Raw genomic sequence first — 27,034 nt, 5'->3', positions numbered from 1 at the left:
CTGATCCCCTTGTCTAATCAGAAATCTTTCAGTCGTAAAAAGTTCAGAGATGAGGTGTGGGCCAACGAGCAATGATAGTAACAGCTATACAGCGAAAATCTTTAGCAATTATTGTCACATGTAATAGGCCATCTTTTAAACACAAAAAACTCACTAAATCATCACTCATCGCTCGCTCATGATAGAATATCTGCTTGTCTAATAGGAACATAAGCCTTATTTGACATATTTTAAAGCGTTTCTTGTCAATTTTGTACATATATTTAAGTTTGAAAGTTCTGGGGATTCAAATGAGAGAATGTTTTTATGAACAGGATTACCTCAGTCATCTTCATTTCCCTGCGTAGTGAGCCCCGCTGCCCGGCGTTCTGGCCCCACCTCCTTGTGACTCCATCCTCTCCCTCCTCTCTACTCAACATCTGGTGGCCGCGCTGGCCTCCGACGCGCTCTACTGGGTACTAGAGTGCGCACGCGGACATTTGTATTCTTAAAGGGTCAGCGCATACCAATTTTAAAATCATCACCTGGACTGCTATAAAATCTCCTCCTGCTCTGGTAATCATTGCCAGAGCGATTTGGTTCTTAGTTTTTACTCGTGTTCCTAGTTCGCCTGCTATCTTGTTTGCGGAATCCTGCTCTGACCAATTGCTACGTTAATGAATTGAATCTCTCCCGCCTTCCCAGACCTGTTGCTACATTTGTCGTTCTGAACCACTGCCGCCTGCCCAAAGCCATTGCTTTGTTTATCAGTCTGCCTCTACCAACATCAGCCGTCACTAAGGAGACTACTCCGGGGGTAGTAACCTGGAGCTAATTCCACATCCCTGTACAGGGGTTAAAGGTTGAAGACCGGGGGTTCCTTTAGACCCTGCTCCCTGGAGTAGCCCCAAGTCAAATCCCTTGGTGACAAGGAGGGTTCACACACCCCCTGCTGGCCCTACTACAGCCCAATCTTTGGGCTGTCATTCCACCCAGCTTGTTTTAAATGTGCTAGAATGTGGAAATATGCTCAATGTCATGCCTTCATTAGGGCATATGAAGACAATAGAGTGGGGTTCCCCTCACAAAACCCCACTCTCCTAGTGTAAAGGGTTTTCCAGACACAGGTTAATCAGCCTTCATCAGCTCCAAGGTCTGCTAGAGTGACGCGATCTGTTACCACTCAGGCTGGCAGGCTGAGGAGAGGGAGAACCTATCACAGCCTGGCCTGACGGTGCTGCTCCCGCCCTTGGTCTATTTATACCCTCACTTGCAGCTTGGTCCTTGCCTGTGATTGTCTTGTTTCCTGGCTCTGAGATTCCTGCTATTTACCTGATTGACCGTTTTTTCATATCGACCCTGGCTTGACTTACGATTCTCCTGCTCTGATTTTGCTACTACGTACTCTCCTGGTTTGAATCGGCTCGTTCACTACTCCTGTTGCTCACGGTGTTGCCGTGGGCAACTGCCCCACTTCCCCCTTTGCTTCTGTGTGCCCTTGTCTTGTGTTGTCTGACTTGCACTTACTGAGCGTAGGGACCGTCGCCCAGTTGTACGCCGACGAGGGACCGTCGCCCAGTTGTACGCCGACGTTTAGGACGGGCCGTGCAAGTAGGCAGGGACTGAGTTGCGGGTAGATTATGGCTCACCTGTCCGTCTCCCTACCCCAAATCATTACACCTAGCTAGAACAGTTCCTGTCGCTCTGGCAGACCCAGTGCAGTCAACAATAAGAGGCTGCTCCCTCAGGTGATAATAGATGACTGCTGGGGGTCCAAGCACAGTGATCCCCTCTACCCCTCTATCCCCCCCCCCCCCACCCGTGATCAGTTTATCATCAGAGAAGAAGATTGGATATTTAATTTGATTCCTTCAACACTGAACACATTAGGTGATGTTCTTAGAGGGAATTTAAAAGAACAGCTTAGGGTCATAACAAGTATGTAACAGTAATATCTAATCACAGGAGCATTTGTTTGACCCTTTTAAAGACTAGAGACAGTTTATAATTTTTTAGCATTTTAATCTTGTCTATTTTTTGCATATAGAACTTTGAAAATCTTTACCATTACTAGAGCTATAATAAATAAAAATACTAAAACAATTTAGGTTGAACCCATATTAATTTATTCATAAATTCTAAAATAGTATACTAAAATCGGTTCACTATCGTCTTGCAATTAAATTAACTTATATTAGTGTGTTTAGGGGTAGAGTTGATACAGGAGGTTTATTTGTTTTTTTTGTTTTTTTACCCCGGTATTATTTCTTCTTATTATATTTACCCATTTTGTTTATTTTATTAAAATAGTATGTCCCTAAAGCAGTTTAAATGGAACCTGTCACCAGCATTTCACCTATTGAACTTTACTTATCCCTCACTGGCCACTGCTATCAAAAGTTCATTGCCGTTATCCCCTCTCCTAAACTCTTCCTCCGACTGTAAATAACAGTTTGCAAACATTTCGCGCTTTTTTATCGTAATAATCCGGAGTCCCTTTGTGTACACACACCAGAAGAGGACATCAATGCACAAGCGCAGGATTTTGTGTGCTGGGGGAAGGCGTGGAGCTGTCAATCAAAAATAAGGAGGCGGGGTAAACTCGGAAAAGACTTGAGGAATGAAGATATTACTCTTTTCAAATGAAGATTTGACTCTTTTCAAATGAACATATGACGCTTTTATGCTCATTAGCATACGGTGCGGGAACACTAAAAATCTAAATACTATAGATACAGAGCCGACTAAGAAGACAATTATAGGTTATATAGACATGATTTTTCACCCACTACCACCAGGTATTGCTAGTTTAATAGGTGAAATGCTGGTGACAGGTTCCCTTTAAGTTGTTCTATGATATTTGTCAAGAAAGGAGCTGATCAGGGTCCAGAAGCTTTTATCATATACCTGGTTCCCTAGGATCACCTGATCAGTCTCATGATCACCAGGGAAGGGACAGGAAGCTACACTATTGTCACTTCTAAAAAGGCATGTGGGGGATATGATAAAATCAAATCAATAAATGGCTGCACCTAGAATGAACACGCAATAGGGGCATTATAAGCAATTGTAGAATTCACCCAGTTGTAATTTGGCTTATGTGATTTCTAGACCTCCAACTCCTTATTTTCTTAATTACACAACACAATGCAGTGTCCTAACAATTGGAATATTATGTGCACATTTTTTTTGTATTTTTTAATAATTAGGTACTGCAACATTACTCATCATAACTGGATAGTTTTATGAGATAGTTTACATAATCCAGGGATATATTTTTATTTTAGGTCCAGTCTTGAACTGAAAAGAATAAATCATTGGCATAACATAGCGTGATAATGCCTTAATAGTTCTTTAATGGTAGAAACAATTTCATAGATGTTCCCATTCAACCATTCTCTCTGTAATGAATGTTTTCATTCTTGTATGTTTTTTCACAAAACAGTAATTCAAAAATCCAAACAAAGCATAAAAAGTTTTACTTACAGATGTAGGTGCATTAATAATTGATAAATTATATCCATATTGAAATGCCCCTCCGATTCCTACTGCACAGACTGCCCAAAAAAGTTTTTTTGTTGGAATCTACGGAGACATAAACAAAAATGTTATACATATATATGTCAAAACAGAGATCCATGTGGATACATAAGTATAACTTTATATAAGGTTTAGCACAATAAAGGTAAATAATCTAGCACAAACAGGCTTATGTTCTTTTTGGCCAAGTTTGTAATATTGGGCATGGTATAAATGGAATACATCTATCTATCTATCTATCTATCTATCTATCTATCTATCTATCTATCTATCTATCTATCTATCTATCTATCATCTATCTAATCTATAAGTAGCAACACCTCAAAAACAAACATCAGTATTGGGTGCTGAGCGAACTAGAACCCGATCCCAGGTCCACATATACAAGTTGATTTTAATTGAAGCCAGTGGTTTATTCATCCAGGTCAAATGCAATGTTTCAGCCCCATCGCAGGGCTTTTCTCAAGCTTGACAGTGTCCTAAAATCTGTTTCTAGACAAAAAAACTTCCTTATGACATCTCCCACATCTTATCAACAGCTGCCCCTTTTCTGGTTCCACAATTGCCCCACAAAAGAGTATTGCCTTAAAATTATACCTTAGAAATCTCTACATAAAAACAATATGAAAGAGACCTAAATGGATTGAGTTGCAGCACCATGCCTAGTCACATATTGACTTACTGCCCCTTTTTTCTGCTGATTGGTATAGGTCCACGGCCACCACTAATCATACATTGCTGGCCTATCATAAGGATAGGCCACCAATGTAATATTCTGGAAACTCCCTTTAACAGCCAGAAAGACGGCTATGAACAATTACTAGATAATGTGTCCAGCTCCATTTTTTGGATATACTTAAATAGATCAGTTTTTTATAAATTTTAACCCCTTCAGGACTGAGCTTGTTTTGGCCTTGAGGACAAAGCCGATTTTTTCAAATTTGACATGTGTTAACTTATGTAGTAATAACTTGGGAATGCTTTCACCTATCCAAGTGATTCTGAGATTGTTTTCTAGTGACACATTGTACTTTATGTTAGTAATAAAATTTGGTCGATAAATTTAATATTTATGTGTGAAAAACACCAAAATGTGCATTTTTCTAAAATTAAATGTATCTGATTTTAAGACAGACAGTAATACCACACAAAATAGTTACTATTTCATATATCCCATATGTGTACTTTATGTTTGCATCGTTTATGGAACATTCTTTTATTTTTCTAGGACGTCACAAGGCTTAGAACTTTAGCAGCAATTTCTCATATTTTCAAGAAAATTTCAAAAGCCCATTTTTTCGGGGACCAGTTCAGATCTGAAGCGGCTTTGAGGGCCTTATATATTAGAAAGACCTCATAAATCACCCCATATTGAAAACGGAACCCCTCAAAGTATCCAAAACAGCATTCAGAAAGTGTTTTAACCCCATAGGCGTTAAATTTCATTTATTTTTGCCAAAATTCATTTGTAATACAGTTTTTCCTGTAGCACAGAAGGTTTTACATGAGAAATGCAACTTAATATTTATTGCCCAGATTCTGCAGTTTTTATAAATATCCCACATGTGGCCCTAGTGTGCTTATGGTCTGAAACACCGGCCTCAGAAGCAAAGGAGTACCTAGAGGATTTTGGGGCCTCCTTTTTTAAAAAAATATATTTTAGGCACCATGTCAGGTTTGAAGAGGTCTTGTGGTGCCAAAACAGTAAAAAAAAAAAAAAAAGTGACCCCATTTTGGAAACTACACCCCTCAATGAATTTATCTATGGGTATAGTTAGCATTTTGACCCCACAGTTTTTATGCTAAATGTATTTGAATTAGTCTGTGAAGATGAAAATCTACTTTTTTTCTGAAAAAACAGACATTTAATTTTTACAAGGAATAAAGGAGAAAAAACACCCCAGCATTTGTAAAGCAATGTCTCCCGATTACGGAAATACTCCATATGTGGTAATAAACTGCTGTTTGTACCCACAGCAGGGCTTAGAAGGGAAGGAGCGCCATTTGGCTTTTGGAGCTGAGATTTAGCTGGAATAGTTTTTGGGTGTCATGTCGCATTTGCAAAGCCCATGAGGGGCAAAAACAGGGGAAATACCCCAGAAGTGACCCCATTTGGGAAACTACACCATTTAGAATTAGGCCGTAAAAATGAATATTAACATTATTCTCACTAAAATGTTGAATTTTTTAATTTTCACAAAGAATAAAAGGAGGAAAAAGCACCCCAACCTTTGCAAAGAAATTTCTCCCGAGTATGGCTATACCCCACATGTGGTCATAAATGTTTTTTTATTTGAAATGAATTAACCCTTTCTGGACTGATCCATTTTTTGCTTTTTTATTTTCGTTTTTTACTCCCCGCCTTCCAAGAGCCATAACGTTTTTATTTTTCCGTCAATAGGTGTGAGGACTCATTTCTTGCGGGGCCTACTGTAGTTTTTATTGGTACCATTTTTTGGTACGTATAACTTTTTGAGCACTTTTTATTAACATTTTTTTGAGAGCTAAGGTGACCAAAAAACAGGGATTTTGGCTTTTTCAATTCTTTATTATTGACGGTGTTCACCGTGCATGTTATATAACAGTATATTCTAATAGTTCAAACTTTTATGGACGCAGCGATACCAATTTTGTGTATTTTTTTGGTTTTTTACATTGCTTTAGTGAAATAATTGGGAAAAGGGTTTTCTTTTGGACTTTAAATAGTTTTTTTCACTAATAAGTTTATTACCTTTTTTTTCTTTTACACATTTTATAAGTCCCCCTAGGGGACTTGAACCAGCGATCATTAGGTCGCTGGTACAATACACTGCAATACTAATGTATTGTAGTATATTGTCATTTTTGCAGGCTCCTATAACAGCGCGATCACTGTTCCTGTCCGTTGGTCACTGGTGTCAGCTGTAGTACACAGCTGACACCCGCTATGTAATGTAATGTGTTCTAACTGTCATTGTGACGTGACCGTCACTCTGACAGGAAGACATTGTCTGGCGTCCGGTTGCCATGGGTACCATCGCCAGCCCCTTTGATTTCACGTGCGGGCTGCTGATCTGTGCTAAACTCCTTACATGCGGCGATCACAATCGACCGCCGCATCGAAGGGGTTAACTGCCGAAATCAGCGGCGATGGACTGCTGATCGGCAACAGGGAATGCAGGGCAGACACACTGCACAGTTAACCACCGCTGCGGTGTAGCACCACGCGGCAGTTAACCGTCAAAATACAGACGTAGCTGAACATCAAAGTGTGCGAAGTTACTGCTCACCTTGATGTGCAGTTACGTCAAGGTTAATAGATCAATTGTAAATAATTGTGTATTGTTATTGATTGTCATACACTTTTTGTGCAAACAAAACCCTATTTAACACCGTCCTGCTTTGGCCACTCTGAGATTGTTTTCTCGTGACACGTTGGACTTTATGTTAATGGAAAATTTGGTCGATACAGTCAGTATTTATTTGTGAAAAACACCAACATTTAGAGAGAAATTGCAAAAATTTTAATTTTTCTAAATTTAAATGTATCTGCTTTCAAGACAGGCAGTTATACCACACAAAATTGTTGCTAATTAACATCCCCCATATGTCTACTTTAGGTTGGCATAATTTTTTGAACATTCTTTTATTTTTCTAGGACGTTACAAGGCTTAGAACTTTAGCAGCAGTTTCTCTCAGTTTCAAGAAAATTTCAAAAGGCTATTTTTTTAGGGAGCAGTTCAGTTGTGACATGGCTTTGAGGGCCTATATTAGAAACCCCCAATAAGTCACCCCATTTTAAAAATTTCACCCCTCAAAGTATTCAAAACAGCATTTAGAAAGTTTCTTAACCCTTTTGGTGTTTCACAGGAATTAAAGCAAAGTAGAGGTAAAATGTACAAAATTTCATTTTTTTTTGCAGAAATTCATTTTCAATCCATTTTTTTTAAACAGAAGGTTTTACCAGAGAATCGAAACTCAATATTTATTAGCCAGGTTCTGCAGTTTTAGGAAATATCCCACATGTGGCCCTAGTATACTAATGGACTGAAACACAGGCCTCAGAAGGAAAGGAGTACCTAGAGGATTTTGGGGGCTCCTTTTTATTAGAGGCACCATGTCAGGTTTGAAGAGTTCCTGCCAAAACAGTGGAAATCCCCAAAAGTGACCCCATCTGGGAAACTACACCCCTCAAGGAAATTATCTAGGGGTATAGTGAGCATTTTGACCCCACAGTTCTTTTGCAGAAATTATTGGAAGTAGGCCGTGAAAATTAAAATCTACATTTTTTCAAAGAAAATGTAGGTTTAACTATTTTTTTCTCATTTCCACAAGGACTAAAGGAGAAAAAGCACAGCAACATTTGTAAAGCAATTTCTCCCAAGTAAATCAATACCTCATATGTGGTCACAAATGACTGTTTAGACACACAGCAGGGCTTAGAAGGTAAGGAGCGCCATTTGGCTTTTGGATATCAAATTTAGCAGGAATGGTTTGCAAAGGACATGTCGCATTTGCAAAGCCCCTGAGGGACCAAATCGTGAAAATGCCCAAAAGGTGACTCCATTTAGGAAACTACACCCCTTGAGGAAATCATCTAGGGGTGTAGTGTGCATTTTGACCCCACAGAATTTATTAGAATTGGGCAGTGAAAATAAAAACAATAATTTTTCTTCAATAAGACGTAGCTTTAGTTCAAAATTTTTAATTTTCTCAACAAATAAAGGAAAAAAAGACCCCCAACATTTGTAAGCAACTTCTCTAGAGTACGTAAATACCCCATATGTGGTCATAAACTGCTGTTTGGGCAAACGGCAAGGATCAGAAGAGAAGGAGCGCCATTTGGCTTTTGGAGTGCAGATTTTGGATTGGTTTTCGGCCGCTATGTCGCATTTGCAAAGCCCCTGTGGGACCAAAACAGTGGAAACCCCCAAGAAGTGACCACAATTTGGAAACTATACCCCCTCAAGGTATTCCCCTAGGGGTGGAGTGAGCATGTTAACACCACAGGTGTTTTGCAGAAATTAGTGTTCACTCGATGTTGCAGAGTGAAAATTAGATTTGTTTGCATAGATATGCCAATATGTGGTGCCCAGCTTGTGCCACCATAACAAGACAGCTCTCTAATTATTATGCTGTGTTTCCTGGTTTTAGAAACACCCTAGATATGGCCCTAATCTTTTTCCTGGAAATGCGACCAGGCTCAGGAGTGAAAGAGTACCATGCGAAGTTGAGGCCTAATTTGACGATTTACAAAGTATTGGTTTACAATTGCAGCGGCTCTGATGTGAAATAATAAAAAGAAACCCCTGAGAAGTGACCCCATTTTGTAAACTACACAACTCAAGGCATTTATTAAGAGGTTTAGTGAGCATTTTCACCCCACAGGCTTTTCTATAAATGATTGCGCTGTGTATGGTGCAAAGTAAAAATTGCAATTTTTCCTTAGATATTCTATTTCAGTGGCAAATATGTCGTGCCCAGTTGTGCCACTGGAGACACACACCCCAAAAATTATTAAAAGAGTTCTCCCGCTTATGGCGATGCCATATATGTCGAAGTGAACTGCTGTTTGGGTACACTGTAGGGCTCAGAAGAGAGGGAGCACTATTTTGCTTTTGGATCGTGGATTTTTCTTGGTAGTAGTTCTGTTTGGTATTTTAATGGTATTTTAGTTTATAATGCGGGGGCATATGTAAGCTGGGCAGAATATATTAAGGGTATAGTCAGGTGGTATAATAATGGGGTAAAATAATCCATAGATATGTTACGCTGTGAAGCAATCGTTTCTGCACAGGTCAGGGATGCGGTGTAAGTATTATTGGTACAATTTTGGGGTGCATGCGACTTTTTGATCCCTTTTTAGCCTATTTTTTGGGAGGCAAGGTGTAAAGGGTTTGCCAGACACAGATTCTGTGTCGACGCCCGAGGTTAATCAGCCTTCATCTGCTCCAAGGTCTGCTAGAGTGACGCGATCTGTTACCACTCAGGTTCAGACCGTGCAAGTAGGCAGGGACTGAGTGGCGGGTAGATTAGGGCTCACCTGTCCGTCTCCCTACCCAGAGTCATACATAATCACAGGCCCTATACCTTTTCTTACCCTGGTCCCTGACTGTACTATGGACCCCCTTGAGGCCCTGGCTCAGCAAATACGGGGTCTCTCCCTACAGGTCCAAGACCTGTCTCAGAGGTTCAACCAGCATGATGCTACCCAGGTAGTGCCATTCACCTTACCTCTTGAACCCCACCTCAAGTTGCCTGACCGGTTCTCAGGGGACCAGAAGACTTTTTTCTCTTTTCGGGAGAGTTGTAGACTCTATTTCCGATTAAGACCCCACTCCTCAGGTTCTGAGAGCCAGCAAGTGGGTATAATTAGGTCCCAGCTCCAGGACGGCCCCCAGGAATGGGCCTTCTCCTTGGCTCCTGACGCCCCTGAACTTTTTTCTGTTGACCTTTTTTTTTTCTGCTCTTGGGCTCATCTATGACGAGACTGACAAGACTGCCTTTGCCGAGAGTCAGCTGGTGACCTTACGTCAGGGTAAGAGACCCGTTGAGGAGTACTGTTCTGACTTTAGGAAGTGGTGTGTAGCTTCTCGGTGGAATGACTCTGCCTTGAGGTGCCAGTTTAGATTGGGTCTGTCGAACGCCCTGAAAGACCTGTTTGTTAGCTATCCCACTTCAGACTCTCTAGATCAGGCTATGGCTTTAGCAGTACGTCTTGACCGACGTCTCAGGGAACGACGACTTGAACGTTCTGGTGCCTTCACCTCTGGCTCCCCTATGATGGCTCCAGAGGTTCTGTTGCTTTGTTCTTCCACGGAGAACTCAGATGAACAGATGCAACTCGGGGCCTCTGTGTCTCCCCAATAAAGTAGAGATTTCCGCAGGAAGAATGGTCTCTGCTTCTACTGTGGGGATGACAAGCATCAATTGAACTCCTGTCCCAGGCGCAAGAATAAGCAGCCGGAAAAACTCCCGCGCCTAAGTGACCATCGGGGAGGTCGCTTGGGCGCACAGGTACTTCCCGTAAATATGAAGCCTAATAAAATCTTGCTTCCCATTCAGGTCTCTTTTGATCGAAGGTCTGCCACCGGCAATGCCTTTGTGGATTCAGAGTCTGCTGCTAATATTATGTCTGTGGAATTTTCTATGTCTCTAGCTATGCCATTAATTGATTTGCCTAAACCTGTCCCGGTAGTGGGTATTGACTCCACTCCGCTTGCTAATGGTTATTTTTTGCAGCATACCCCTGTTTTTGAACTCATTGTTGGCTCCATTCATTTGGAGCAGTGTTTTGTGTTAGTGAGGCAGGGGTTATCGTCCGATTTGATATTAGGCCTTCCTTGGTTGCAGACGCATAATCCCACTTTTAACTGGACTACTGGTGATCTCACTAAATGGGGTAATGAATGAATGACGTCATGTTTTTCTATTAATTTGATTTCTCTCGTTGAGGAGGTGAACACTCTACCTGAGTTTATTCGGGACTTCGCTGATGTCTTTTCTAAAAGGGCCTCCGAAGAGTTACCTCCTCATAGAGAGTACGATTGCGCAATCGATTTGGTACCAGGAGCTAAGCTCCCTAAAGGTAGTATATTTAATCTCTCTTGTCCTGAACGTGAAGCCATGAGAGAATATATCCAGGAAAGCCTGGCCAAGGGTTACATTCGCCTCTCTACTTCTCCGGTAGGTGCTGGCTTCTTCTTCGTGGGGAAGAAGGAAGGTGGTCTTAGGCCGTGCATCGATTACCGAAATGTAAATAAGATCACTGCAAGGAACCAATATCCCCTTCCTTTGATTCCTGATCTCTTCAATCAGGTTCAGGGGGCCCAATGGTCCTCTAAGTTTGATCTTCCGGGGGCTTATAACCTTATCTGGATCAGAGAAGGGGATGAGTGGAAGACTGCGTTTAATACACCCGAGGGTCATTTCGAATATCTCGTCATGCCCTTTGGGTTGTGTAATGCTCCCGCGGTCTTCCAGAATTTTATAAATGAGATTTTAAGAGACTATCTGGGGGTATTTCTTGTAGTGTACCTTGATGATATACTTGTGTTTTCCAAGGACTGGTCCTCCCACATTGAGCATGTCAGGAAGGTGCTCCAGACCCTTTGAAAAAACAAACTCTTTGCAAAAACTGAAAAATGTGTGTATGGGGTGCAGGAGATACCATTTTTGGGTCAAATCCTCACTCCTAACGAATTCTGCATGGACCCTGACAAGGTTCAGGCTGTGACAGAATGGGTCCGCCCTGCTTCTCTGAAGGCCTTACAGTGTTTCCTGGGGTTTGCTAATTATTGCAGGAGATTTATTGCTAACTTCTCGGTCATCGCTAAGACTCTTACGGACCTCACTCGTAAAGGTGCTGATCTCCTCCACTGGCCTCTGGAGGCGGTCCAGGCTTTTGAGATCCTTAAGAGGTGCTTTGTCTCTGCCCCAGTGCTGATTTAGCCTAACCAAATGGAGCCATTCACGTGGAGGTTGACGCCACCGAGGTGGGAGTGGGTGCTGTCTTGTCCCAGGGTACTAGGTCTCTCACCCATCTCCGTCCCTGCGCCTCCTTCTCCCAGAAGTTCTCCTCCACTGAGAGAAACTATGACGTTGGCAACCGCAAACTCTTAGCCATTAAATTGGCATTTGAAGAGTGGCGCCACTTCCTGGAGGGGGCTAGGCACCAGGTACCGGTCCTTACTGACCACAAGAATCAGTTTTTTCTAGAATCTGCCCGGAGGCTAAACCCGAGACAAGCTCGATGGGCGTTGTTTTTTACAAGATTCAACTTTGTGGTTACCTATAGGGCTGGGTCAAAAAAAATTAAAGCTGATGCTCTGTCGCGTAGCTTTATGGCCAGCCCTCCTCCTGAGGAGGATCCCGCTTGTATTTTGCCCACGTATAATCATATCCTCTGTGGATTCAGACTTAGTCTCCGAAATTGCGGCTGATCAAGGTTCTGCTCCCATGAACCTTCCTGAGAACAAGCTGTTTGTTCCCCTGCAATTCCGGCTAAGGTAGCTCAGGGAGAATCATGACTCCGCACTATCTGGCCATCCAGGCATCCTGGGTACCAAGCACCTCATTTCTATAACCTATTGGTGGCCTGGGTTGCTTAAAGACGTTAAGGCCTACGTCGACGCTTGTGAAATTTGTGCTAGGTCCAAGACTCCCAGGTCCCGACCTACGGGCTTACTATGTTCTTTGCCCATTCCCCAGAGACCTTAGACCCATATCTCCATGGATTTTATCACCAATCTGCCTCCATCCCAAGGCAAGTCGGTGGTGTGGGTTGTAGTAGACCGCTTCAGTAAGATGTGCCACTTTGTACCCCTCAAGAAACTACCCAATGCCAAGACGTTAGCTACCTGGTTTGTCAAACACATCCTGCGTCTCCATGGGGTTCCGGTCAATATTGTTTCTGACAGAGGGGTACAATTTGTTTCATTGTTTTGGAGAGCTTTCTGTAAGAAGCTGGAGATTGATCTGTCCTTTTCCTCGGCCTTCCATCCTGAAACTAATGGCCAAACTGAGAGCACTTATCAGTCTCTAGAACAATACTTAAGGTGTTTTATCTCAGACAGTCAAAATGATTGAGTCTCCTTCATTCCCCTCGCCGAATTTTCCCTTAATAACCGGGTCAGTAACTCGTGTGTGTTGTCTGTCTTGCACTTATTGAGCGTAGGGACCGTCGCCCAGTTGTACGCCATCACTTAGGATGGGCCGTGGAAGTAGGCAGGGACTGAGTTGCAGGTAGATTAGGGCTCACCTGTCCATTTCCCTACCCCGAGTCATTACACAAGGGGACCAAAAACCAGCAATTCTGGAATTGTTTTTTTTTTTTTTTATACAGTGTTCACCATGCGTTCTAAATTACATGTTAACTTTACTCTGCGGGTCAGTACGATTCCAGAGATACTAAATTTAAAGCACTTTTTTATGTTTTACAACTTTTTGCACAATAAAATTACTTTTGTAAAAATAATGTATTTTTTCTGTCGCCATGTTGTAAGAACCATAAATTTTTAATTTCTCTGTCAACTGAGCTGTATGAGGGCTTGTTTTTTGCGAGACGAGATATAGTTATTATACGTACCTATTTTGGATACATGCAACTTTTTGATCACTTTTTATTCCAATTTTTGTAGTGACCAAAAAACTGGAATTCTGGCATTGTGTTTTTTACACCGCTCACCGCATGGAATAAATAACATTATATTTTTATAGTTCAGGCCAGGCCATTACGGACGCGGCGATACCAAATATGTATGGTTTATTTATTTTTTCAATAATAAAGGACTTGATAAGGGAAAAAGGGCAATTGTGTGTTATTTTATTACTTGAAACTTTTATTTTACTTTTTACAACTTTCATTTTTACTTTTTTTACACATTTATTTTAGTCCCACTAGGGGACGTGAAGGTGCAACTGTCAGATTATTTTTCTAATACATTGCACTACCTATGTAGTGCAATGTATTAGATCTCTCAGTCATTCGCTGACAGCAAGCCGATTAGGCTTCCGTAATGGCAGAGCAGGAGGCCATTGTTAGGCCTCCTATTGCCATAGCAGCAGTCGGCAGCCCTGCTATAGCATGGCAGGGCTGCCGATCTCCTAACAACCACAAAGATGCCGCGATCTCTTTCGATCGTTGCATCTAATGGTTTAATGGTAGGAATCAGTGCTAGCTCCGGTTCCTGCCATTAAGGTGGATGTCAGCTGTAACATACAGCTGACATCCACCGCTGATGACGCCGGCACAGCTCCTGAGCCGGTGCCATCTTGCCGGCAGCCACGGAAGACTTTCAGGCCTCGCCTCCGGTCGGGGCCTGAAAGTCTTCCATACTAGGCATACCAGGAGGCCAGTGTTAGGCCTCCGGTTGCTTTTGTAGCCACTGGCAACCCGGCAATTTCATTGCTGGGGTGCCGATGAGCCTCAAACACATTAAATGCAGCGATTTCTTTTTACTGCTACATTTAAGGGGTTAATGGCAGGGATCGGAGCAAAGTTCGGTCCTCGCCATTACCCCAGGTTGTCAGCTATAACATGCAGCCGACACCCAGGGATGATGGCACCGACTTGTATGGATACCACCATTTGTTGTATGGATACAGCAAAATGCGGGAAGCACTAGCTTTCCATGACATATCCATATGACAAATATCGGGAAGGGGTTACATAAATAAGATCTGTTATGATTTTCATTTCGAAACATCTTTTAGTCAGAAAAGACAGACGTAAACAGAAGAAATCTCAGCCCATGAAATGTCACAGTTCCATTACAACTTTGGAACATGTCAGAGATTAATAATGGAGAAGATAGGTACACATCAGTCCTGGCATTTTAATGTTTCCTTTATTCAATCTTACATCATGTGGACAGAGAACACCAAGAGTGTTCACCACAGCACCATCACGTGACATTTCAGGGAGACATTCCTCCTTCCTCATGCGTAAGAACACGAAGTATAACAACCAGCAGTCACATGACCATACAAATCATACATGTAAACACATTATATTATTCTTAAAGCAGAAGTCCTATATAAATACAACATTGTTGTATAAATAGCTCAGTGCTGCAATAAAAGTTTTATAAATAGCAACCTAGAAATTCCTCATTTAAACCATTGGGTTGAAACGTACATAACTTTGTGATTCAATATGTTTCCGTTTGTAATAATCTCATACGATTTCTTAATCCCAATCTGTTCTAATATCTACCAATGTACTTCACTAACCATAAATCTTTTATCGACAAAATTTCTAGCTACCCATGTTTCACCAAGTTTCTGTACTATCTTGGTAGTATCCCTTACTGTGGGTATGTGGACCCACTGGACTGTACCGCCATAGCGGGATAGCAGCTGGCCAACAGAGTACCAAGTAATATATAAATAGTCCAAGCACAAGGTTACCTGTAGTTGTTCAGACAGTAGTAACGGCTAGACACAGATGGGACTTTAACCCCTTCAGGACCAAGCTCATTTTGGCCTTCAGGACCAGACCCATTTTTTCAAATCTGACATATTTAACTTTATGTGGTAATAACTCCGGAATGCTTTTACCTATCAAAGCGATTCTGAGATTGTTTTCTCGTGACACATTGGACTTTATGATAGTGGAAAAATGTGGTCGATAAATTCAATATTTACCAGTGAAAAACACCAAAATTGTGTGAAAAATTGCAAAAATTAGCATTTTTCTAAATGTAAATGTATCTGCTTGTAAGACAGACAGTTATACCACACAAAATTGTTGCTAATTAACATCCCCCATATGTCTACTTTAGATTTGCATCATTTTTTGAACGTCCTTTTATTTTTCTATGACGTCACAAGGCTTAGAACTTTAGCAGTAAGTTCTCACATTTTCAAGAAAATTTCAAAAGGCTATTTTTACAGGGGCCAGTTCAGTTGTGAAGCGGCTTTTAGGGCCTTATATATTAGAAACCCCCAAAAAGTCACCCCATTTTAAAAACTTCACCCCTCAAAGTATTCAAAACAGCATTTAGAAAGTTTCTTAACCCTTTAAACGTTTCACAGGAATTAAAGCAACGTAGAGGTGAAATTCACAAATTTCATTTTTTTTTGCAGAAATTCATTTTTAATCTATTTTTTTTGTAACACAGAAGTTTTTACCAGAGAAACACAACTCAATATTTATTGCCCAGATTCTGCAGTTTTTAGAAATATCCCACATGTGGCCCTAGTGCGGTAATGGACTGAAGCACCGGCCTCGGAAGCAAAGGTGCACCTTGTGGATTTTGGGCCTCCCTTTTATTAGAAAATATTTTAGGCACCATGTCAGGTTTCAAGGGCTCTTTCGGGGCCAAAACAGTGGCAATCCACCAAAAGTGACCCCATTTGGGAAACTACACCCCTTGAGGAAATTATCTAGGGGTATAGTGAGCATTTTGACCCCGCAGGTTTTTTGCAGAAATTATTGGAAGTAGGCCGAGAAAATGAAAATCGGCATTCTTTCAAAGATAATGTAGGTTTAGCTAATTTTTTCTAAATTTTCACGAGGACTAAAGGAGAAAAAGCACCACAACATTTGTAAAGCAATTTCTCCTGAGTAAAACAATACCCCACATATGGTTATAAACGGATGTTTAGACACACGGCGGAGCTTAGAAGGGAAAGAGAGCTATTTGGCTTTTGGAGCTCAAATTTAGCAGGAATGGTTTTCGGATGCCATGTCGCATTTGCAAAGCCCCTGAGGGACCAAAACAGTGAAAACGCCAAAAAAGTGACTCCATTGAGAAAACTACACCCCTTGAGGAATCCATCTAGGGGTGTAGTGAGCATTTTGCCCCCACAGGTGTTTCATAGATTTTATTATGAAATGTTAAATACTTTTGTGTCAAAAAAGACAAAAGTATAATAGGTATGATACCTTTATTGGCTAACCATAAAAGTTCTATATGCAAGCTTTCAGAGCGCAGAGGCTCCTTGTTCAGGCGGTTTACAAATGAATGACTTAGAAAAAATCACAGCATTTAGATGTTACACAAAGACAATTAGTACATGAAGTGATATATCATTAAGATAAGCCGGGGCATTAAAACTGAGTCAGTCTGATGGGGGATGTGACGTGTGTCCATGCAGTGGCTAATAAATCCTGGTGTTAGATTGAGGCCTTGTGTCAATGACTGGAATTTTATCATCATCTTGAATTCCCAAATTTTTCTTTCTCTGTTGTTTTTAAAATGACCCTTCAGAATGAGTACCTTTAAATCTGCCAAACTGTGATCAGGTCCAGAGAAATGTTTTCCCACGGGTGTATCCACCTCCTGTTTTATTGTATGTCTGTGAAGATTCATCCTGGTTTGTAGTTTTTGTATTGTTTCTCCAATGTAGATTCCTTTATTGATGCACCTAGTACACAGGATCATGTAAACTACATTGGAGGATGTACAGGAGAACCTGCCAGTGATTTTATAGTCCTGCTGCGTGTTTGGTATATGGATGGTGTTTGATGACCAGATGTTGGTACAGGTCTTGCATTTTCTACTGTTGCAAGGAAAAGTGCCAGTCTCTGATGGTGGTGAGAGGGCACTTCTGACCAGGAGATTCCTTAGGTTTGGTGGCTGTTTGTAGGCAAGGAGTGGTAAATCTGGGAATAGTTCCTTCAGTTTATTGTCTTTGTTAAATATAGGTTGGAGATCAGCAGCAATTTTCCTCAAGATGTTCATTTGGGGGTTGTATATGACCACTAGGGGAACCCTGCTGTTGTCTTCCTTCTTTTTGTACTCCAGAAGATTGCTCTTGGAATTCTTGTTGCTCTGTAGATCTGATCATCTATAATCCTTGGATGGTATCCCTGTTGTAAGAATGTATTCCTCAGTGATAGCAGGTGTTGTTTTGTGTCTTCACAGTCTGAACAGATCCGTATGTATCGCAGAGCCTGGCTGTAGATGATGGATTTCTTTATGTGTCTCGGATGGAAGCTGTTCCATCTCAGATATGCTGGACGGCCTGTAGGTTTATGGTAGATTGTTGTTTGTGTTTGTATGGTATTGTCTCTCATGTCATGTCCAGAAAATATGAGGATGGCATAGCCGCATGCCAACACTTTCTTCAAAAGAACAATCTAGCGACAGAGCCAGCCCTACAACTCATCAGGTTCGTACTCCATCACAATTATTTTTTATTTGACAAAGACATATATCTGCAATGTATGGGAAGCGCTATGGGTAGCAAAATGTCACCACAATATGCTAACCTGTTCATCGCCAAACTAGAGGAAGAGTTTTTATCAACCTGCGCAACTAAACCTCTAGCATATTTCCGGTACATTGATGACCTGCTGATAATCTGGACAGGCTCTGAACATGAACTGCTTTCTTTCCATAAAAACTTCAACAAGTTCCATCCTACCATCAAACTCACTCTCAACTACTCTACATCTCAAATACATTTTCTGGACATGACCATATACATGAGAGACTATACCATACAAACAACAATCTACCATAAACCTACAGGCCGTCCAGCATATCTGAGATGGAACAGCTTCCATCCGAGACACATAAAGAAATCCATCATCTACAGCCAGGCTCTGCGATACATACGGATCTGTTCAGACTGTGAAGAAACAAAACAACACCTGCTATCACTGAGGAATACATTCTTACAACAGGGATACCATCCAAGGATTATAGATGATCAGATCTACAGAGCAACAAGAATTCCAAGGAGCAATCTTCTGGAGTACAAAAAGAAGGAAGACAACAGCAGGGTTCCCCTAGTGGTCATATACAACCCCCAAATGAACATCTTGAGGAAAATTGCTGCTGATCTCCAACCTATATTTAACAAAGACAATAAACTGAAGGAACTATTCCCAGATTTACCACTCCTTGCCTACAAACAGCCACCAAACCTAAGGAATCTCCTGGTCAGAAGTGCCCTCTCACCACCATCAGAGACTGGCACTTTTCCTTGCAACAGTAGAAAATGCAAGACCTGTACCAACATCTGGTCATCAAACACCATCCATATACCAAACACGCAGCAGGACTATAAAATCACTGGCAGGTTCTCCTGTACATCCTCCAATGTAGTTTACATGATCCTGTGTACAAGGTGCATCAATAAAGGAATCTACATTGGAGAAACAATACAAAAACTACAAACCAGGATGAATCTTCACAGACATACAATAAAACAGGAGGTGGATACACCCGTGGGAAAACATTTCTCTGGACCTGATCACAGTTTGGCAGATTTAAAGGTACTCATTCTGAAGGGTCATTTTAAAAACAACAGAGAAAGAAAAATTTGGGAATTCAAGATGATGATAAAATTCCAGTCATTGACACAAGGCCTCAATCTAACACCAGGATTTATGAGCCACTACATGGACACACGACACATCCCCCATCAGACTGACTCCAGATGCCTTAACTCCTAAGTCATCACCCCTATAACCTCAGTTTTATTGCCCCGGCTTATCTTAATGATATATCACTTCATGTACTAATTGTCTTTGTGTAACATCTAAATGTTGTGCTTTTTTCTAAGTCATTCATTTGTAAACTGCCTGAAGAAGGAGCCTCTGCGCTCTGAAAGCTTGCATATAGAACTTTTATGGTTAGCCAATAAAGGTATCATACCTATTATACTTTTGTCTTTTTTGACACAAAAGTATTTAACATTTCATATTGTCTCTGGCTAACACGGTACTACACTAATTTTTACTGTACTTCGTGAAGATAGATTTTATTAGAATTGGGCAGTGAAAATAAAAAAAATCCTTTTTCTTCAATAAGACGTAGCTTTAGCTCCAAATGTTTCATTTTCTCAACAAATAAAGGAAAAAAAGAACCCCAACATTTGTAAAGCAACTTCTCTGGAGTACGGCAATACCCCACACGTGGTCATAAAATGCTGTTTGGGCACACGGCAGGGCTCAGAAGGGAAGGAGCGCCATTTGCTTTTGGTGTACAGATTTTGCTGCATTTGGTTTCTGGTCACTATGTTGCATTTGCAAAGTCCCTGTGGGACCAAAACAGTGGAAGTGACCCCATTTTGGAAACGACACCCTCAAGGTATTCACCTAGGGGTGTAGTGAGCATGTTAACCCCACAGGTGTTTTGCAGAAATTCATGTGCACACGATGTGGGAGAATGAAAATGGGAATTTTTCCTTAGATACGCCAATATGTGGTGCCCAGCTTGTGCCACCATAGCAAGACAGCTCTCAATTATTATGCGGTGTTTCCCTGTTTTAGAATCACCCTACATGTGGCCCTAATCTTTTGCCTGGACATTCGACAGGGCTCAGGAGTGAAAGAGTACCGTGTAAAATTGAGGCCTAATTTGGCGACATATAAAGTATTGGTTCACAATTGCAGAGAAGTGACCCCATTTTGGAAACTGCACCCCTCAAGGCATTTATTAAGAGGTGTAGTGAGCATTTTCACCCCACGTGTCTTTTCCATAAATGATTGCGCTGCGGAAGGTACAAATTAAAATTTTTCCCTAGATATGCCAATTCAGTGTCAAATATGTCGTGCCCAGCTTGTGCCACTTTTTTTTTATATACAGCGTTCACCATACGTTATAAACTACATGTTACCTTTATTCTGCGGGTCAGTACGATTCCGGCGATACCAAATTTATAGAACTTTTTTATAACTTTTTGCACAATAAAATTACTTTTGGAAAGAGAATGTATTTTTTCTGTCGCCAAGTTGTGAGAGCCGTAACTTTTACATTTTTTCGTCGATGGAGCTGTGTGAGGGCTTGTTTTTTTGCGAGACGAGGCATAGATTTTTTAGGTACCATTTTTGGATACATATACGACTTTTTGATCACTTTTTATTTCAATTTTTGGAAGACAGTGACCAAAAAAACAGTAATTATGGCAGTGTTTTTGAGGTTTTTTTTTACGGCGTTCACTGCGCTGGATAAATAACATAATATTTTTATAGTTCAGGTCGTTACGGTCGCTGCGATACCAAATATGTATGGCTTTATTATTTTTTTCTATAATAAATGACTTGATAAGTGAAAAAGGGCGATTGTGTTTTGTGTTATTATTTGAAACTTTTATTGTATGTTTTATAACTTTTATTTTTACTTTTTTTACACTTTTTTTTACACTTTACTTTAGTCCCACTAGGGGACTTGAATGTCCAACTGTTTGTTTGATGTTCTAATACATTGCACTACCTATGTAGTGCAATGTATTGGAACTGTCAGTTGTTCACTCAAAGCAAGCCGATCAGGCTCCGCCTCTGGGCGGGGCCTAATCAGCTTACGTAATGGCAGACAGGAGTCCATTGTTAGGGCTCCTGTTGCCATAGTAACAGTCGCCAGCCTTGCCATCGCATGGCAAGGCTGACGATTTTCTTCAAACCTCTAGGATGCAGCGATCACAATGGATTGCTGCATCGAAGGGGTTAATGCCAGGAATCGGAGCTAGCTCCGGTTCCTGCCGATAGATCGGGGTGTCCGCTGTAACATACAGCGGACACCCACTGCTGATGACGCCGGCTCAGCTTCTGAGCTGGAAGCAGAGCCGGCGCCATCTTGCCGATGGTACCGGAAGCCTCCTGGGCCCCGCCGACAACGGGGCATAGGAGGATTCCGTTACTGGGGGACCGGGAGGTAAGCATTAGCCCTCCGATCGCCTTTGCAGCCACCGGCAACCCAGCGATCACGTTGCTGGGGTGCCGGTGGCTATAAACTCCTCACATGCTGCGATCTCTATTGAACACAGCATGTGAGGGGTTAATCGGTCGGATCGGAGGCTAGCTCCGGTCCTGCCCGATACCTCAGGGTGCCAGCTGTAACATACAGCTGTCACCCGGCGGTGATGTCGCTAGGCTCAGCTCCTGAGCCAGCTTCATCTCCATGACGTACAGTAACGTGAAAATGCGGTAAGACACCAGTTTTCTTGACGTTAATGTACGTGATCCGGCGGGAAGGGGTTAACAGGAGACACCAGACGTGGTGTAACACAGCAGGCGGAACCGGTGGCACAACACGACTTCAACAAGTTTAAGGCACAGGAACAAATAGCACAGGATACAGGGAACAGGTAGCAGGACACGGGAAACAACGGGAACAGGATAACACCAAGGGAACATTTGCAAGACTAACATAGGAAAACACAACAATGCTCAGGTAATGAAAAAAGGGGCAGGGCTCTTCTTATAGTCCAGGGTGATCATGGGCTAATTAGTGATAATTCCCATGAGAGCGCACTGGCTCTATAAGGCCGGGCACAAGCGTGTACGCACTCTCTACAGGACACAGCAGAAATCTATGGCAGAGATCGCCGCCATGGATGCTACAGTATCCCCCCTCTTACACTCCCTCTTCTTTGGGCCAGAGCGAGAGAGGAACTTCTTAATGAAAGCAGGGGCACTGAGGTTCTCTTCTGGCTCCCAGGTCCTCTCTCATGGACCAAACCCCTTCCAATCCACCAAATAAAAAGTTCTTCATTCTACTTTCTTGAAGTCCAAGATCTCCTAACCCTCAAATACATCGGAAGGACTGCTGGGAGCAACTGCAGAGCTAGGCGTTTTTGTGTAGCAGTTGAGGACTACAGGCTTCAGGAAGGACATATGAAAGGAGTTGGGGATTCCGAGGGTAGGATACAGCCAAAGCTTGTAGGAGACAGGGTTGATTTGCTGTAGGATCTCAAAGCGTCCGAGGAACCTGGGAGCAAACTTGTACAAGGTACCTTTAGACGGTTATTCCTTGAAGAGAGACAGACTTTGGTACCCACATGATAAGGAGGCAGCTCTCTTCTTCTATCCGCCTTTCGCTTCATGCAGTTGACCGCCAGCAAAATAGAGGATCAGGTTCGCTGCCAGATATGTAGAAAGTCACTGAATGCAGAGTCAGCTGCGGGCACCTGGGACTTAGCTGAAACAGGAAGAGGAATTTGTGGATGTTGGCCATAGACAATGAAGAACGGTGTAGAAGCAGTGGACTCACTTGTGGGGTTGTTGTATGAGAACTCGGCCCAAGGAAGGAGCTGTACCCAGTTATCATGCTGCATGGAGATGAAGTGTCGTAGATAATTCTCCATGATTTGGTTAATCCTCTCGACTCGACCATTGCACTGGGGGAGGTAGGCTGAGGAAAAGTCCAACTTCACTTCCAGGAGCCTACAGAGGGCTCTCCAGAATTTCCAGGTAAACTGAACCCCCCGATCAGACACGATATGAAGAGGCAAGCCATGCAAGCGGAAGATGTGTTGGATGAAGAGGTCAGCCAGTCAAGAAGCAGAAGGCAGGCCGGTCAATGAGCCATCTTCGTGAACCGGTGCACCACCACCCAGACCGTATTGCATCCAGCAAAGGAAGGAACGTCTGTGACAAAGTCCATTGCTATATGCTGCCAGGGAGCATTGGACACAGGCAGGGGTTGGAGCAGACCAGCAGGCTTTGAGTGAGCAACCTTGTTGGCAGCGCACACAGTGCAGGAAAAGACAAAGTCCACAATATCTTTGGGCAGCGTGGGCCACCAGAAATGACGGGCAATCAGATCTCGGGTTGTACGAGCACCAGCGTGTCCAGTCAGTTTGGAGCTGTGCCCCCAGCGAAGGATTCTCCTCCTGTCTGCCAGGTGCACAAAATTCCTCTCCGGAGGGATGTCTCTAACTTGCAGAGGATTAACAGAAATAATACAGGACGGATCAATGACACTTTAAGGAGACTCCACGGTGTGCGTTTTGCGGGAGAAAAAGTATAGAATAATAGCCACATACCACTGCCTTCCCTTTGGAACCACTCTGAAGAGAAGTGCACCTGCACCAACAGAGGAGGCATCCACGTCCAACGAAAACTGTCGAGATACATCAGGATGATGGGGTGTTGAGACTGACGTGAATGCACTCTCAAGGCTATTAAATGCAGATTCTGCCTCTGGAGTCCACACCTTGGCATTCATACCTTTTTTGGTGAAGGTAGAGATGGGAGCCGTCAGTGAAGAGAAGTTTGGGATAAACTGCCGATAGAAGTTGGCAAATCCCCCCAAAAAACGCTGTATGGACCTCAAGCCTTGAGGACGTGGCCATTCCAGGACGGACTTTACCTTCTCAGGATCCATCTTGAAGCCTTGATCCGAGATGATGTAGGCCAGGAAGGGTAGAGACTTCTTCTCAAACACACACTTCTCCTGCTTGGTATACAGCCGATTCTCCCTTAATCGCAGCAGAACTTGACGGACATGTCTCCGATGAGTTGTCGGATCTGGAGAAAAAAATCTAAATGTCATTGAGATAGACCAGAACACAGACATAGAGAAGATCTCGGAAGATGTCATTGACAAACTCTTGGAAGACCGCGGGAGTGTTACACAGACCAAAGGGCATTACCAGATATTCATTGCGAACGTCTCAGGTGTTGAATGCTGTCTTCCATACGCCACTCCGGCAGATCCGGATCAAGTTGTAAGCCCCACATAGGTCTAGTTTAGAGAAAATCTTAGCACCTCGTATGTGATCAAATAGTTCGGAAATTAATGGCAACTTTTGTATGAAATTTTGTATGAAACTCCTCTCCAGATTCTCCTTGATATAGGCCGACATAGACTGAGTCTCTGGCAAGGAGAGAGGGAATGCCCGTCCATGAGGAGGGGACGCATTAGGAATCAGACCCAGCAGTACAGGGTTGACGGCTTTGGGCAGGACAACAAATGAAATTAGCATCCGGTTTGGTCTCAGATACAATTGGATCGAGCATAGGCAGCCCATTCACTGAGACGACAGTCAAAGATGTCTCCAGAGCGACTATGGGCAACTGGAGAAAATCCACTAGGTCTTTTTGGCTAAAGTTATCTGCGGATCCAGAGTCCAGATAGGCAGAGACCCGGTGAGTCTTTCCGCAGGACATAGTGTATGGATGGATGGTTTTGAAGAGTTTTTTTTATTCAGCTCTGTATCGCCTAGGTCTCTCCAACGAATCCTAGGCATTTGGAGTTCTTTGGCTTCTGAGGGCAAAAATGCACAACATGGCCTCCGAGGCTGCAATACAGACAAAGTCCCGAAGTGCATCTGCGTTGCCTCTCCTGGACGGATAATTTGAGCCGGACCACCTGCATAGGCTCCTCTGGTGGAATAACTGGTGAGAGCAACAGGGATTGCTGGAAAGTAGGAGCCAGCATAAGAAGTCTTCTCTCTCGACAAACCTCTTGGGATCGCTCCCGGATCCTCATGTTAATCCGGGTGGCGAGAAGAATGAGGTCATCCAGGGTCGGTGGCAGATCCTGAGCGGCAAGCTCGTCTTTAATCTCGGAAGGCAGTCCCTGCCAGAATGTAGCCACCAATGCCTCATTGTTCCAGGACAGCTCTGCTGCCAGGGTGCGAAACTGAATGGCATACTCGCCCACGGAGGTGTCTCCCTGGCGAAGGGTCAGCAGAGATGCAGCAGCAGCTGAGACTCGCCTAGGTTCCTCAAATACAGAGAGGAAAGCCTGTAGGAAACACCGGAAGTCACGGGTCTCTGGTCCCTGATGTTTCCAGATAGGATTTGCCCATGCTAGGGACTTGCCAGTAAGAAGCGAGATGATGAAATCGATCCTTGCACCATCAGACGGAATTGCTTTGGCATGTAGGCTGAAGTGGATCTGGCACTGGTTCAGAAAACCCCTGCAGGTACTCACGTCTCAGTTGAAGTGAGAAGGTAGTGGCAGCAAGAATCGGGAGTCAGTACTGGTACTGCCAGGAGGTGTAATAGGAGGGACAGCCAGAGGAGCAGGAACGGGTGCCTTGATGGCTGCAGTTTGCGCATCCAGTTGCTGTGTAATGGAGTTCACTGCCAGGAGAAGTTGGTCTTGGCTTGACCGAAGGTCTCGCAGGTCTGCCTGCATGGCTTGTGATGCCGTCATGGTCTTGGGTTGACCAGCGGGGTCTATAGCCTGAGCGTACTGTCACGATCTGTGGGTATGTGGACCCACTGGGCCGTACCGCTGTGGCAGGATAGCAGCTGGCCAACAGAGTAGCAAGTACTATATAAATAGTCCAAGCACAAGGGTACCTGCAGTGGTTCAGACAGTAGCAACGGCTACGCCCAGATGGGACCTTGACAGCAGACACCAGACATGGTGTAACACAGCAGGCGGAACCGGTGGTACAACACGACTTCAACAGGTTTAAGGCACAGGAACAAATAGCACAGGATACAGGGAAAAGGTAGCAGAGCACAGGAAACAACGGGAACAGGATAACACTAAGGGACCATTTGCAAGACTAACATAGGAAAACACAACAACGCTCAGTCAATGAGCAAAGTGGCAGGGCCCTTCTTATAATCCAGGGTGATCATGGGGTAATTAGTGATAATTCCCATGGGCACGTGCTGGCGCTTTAAGGCCAGGCACAAGCATGCGCTCGCACCCTACGGGACACAGCGGACCGGAGTGAAAGTGAGCGCTTGCGTCTCCTGGGGAGGAAATGTGGACCAACGCTCAGAGATCTATGGCTGCGGCCGCCGGGGGGTGAGCAATCCCGATGGTCTGCTGCCACGGTCGCTACGAATATTCAGTTTATGTTTATTCAACCGCAGGAAATGATTACTAGCACTAACAAACATCAAAGTTTTCTAGTTAAATGTGTCTGTTATTAGATTCCAGTATATCATGAATGGCAAAAGCTTCTCTCATATCTTGTGACTATCACATGCTTGACAGAAATGTAACAAAGCTATTCTCACAAATACTTTAAAGGCTATGTACACCTTTGTCAGCATTTTTTTATTTTTTATTAAATGAATGTATTTTGTGTTTTAAGAAAGTATTTAGGCCATTAAGCCCCTGAACCCCTGAGGACGCTGTCTAGCACAGCGAAACATGTCGGGGGGGCTCTGATACCTACCATTTTAAATCTAATATGTACCTCCGTTGCTCTCTACATATGTTATCTGTTTGACTCGCTGGTCTGCAGCCGCGAGCATTACCGATCATAACACACATACACATGGTCTAATGTGCACTGCTCGTTTATACCTCAAACGGAGGTGATGTTACTTATTTTAATCATTCAGTGTAGTCAGTCTTTTTGCTTTATAGAAGCACAATAAAAT

The 27,034-nt window shown here is 43.0% G+C and overlaps 1 protein-coding gene across 1 annotated transcript in view; it reads right to left on the bottom strand.

Moving 5' to 3' along the window:
- Positions 1-25,169, bottom strand: part of LOC142652441 (solute carrier family 2, facilitated glucose transporter member 11-like) — a 117,627-nt gene extending 92,458 nt beyond the window's left edge. Inside the window, exons 1-2 of the mRNA XM_075828104.1 lie at positions 25,050-25,169; positions 3,466-3,564 (exon numbers count right to left, since the gene is read on the bottom strand). Of these exons, the coding sequence (XP_075684219.1) occupies positions 3,466-3,564; positions 25,050-25,169 (219 nt within the window). The remainder of the gene's footprint in view (positions 1-3,465; positions 3,565-25,049) is intronic.
- Between the last annotated feature and the right edge of the window lie 1,865 nt (positions 25,170-27,034).

Source organism: Rhinoderma darwinii, chromosome 1 (genome assembly GCF_050947455.1).
Source record: "Rhinoderma darwinii isolate aRhiDar2 chromosome 1, aRhiDar2.hap1, whole genome shotgun sequence".
Lineage (NCBI taxonomy): Eukaryota > Metazoa > Chordata > Amphibia > Anura > Rhinodermatidae > Rhinoderma > Rhinoderma darwinii.
The sequence above is the reverse complement of the archived record's forward strand: the minus strand, read 5'-3'. Positions and strand labels throughout refer to the sequence as shown.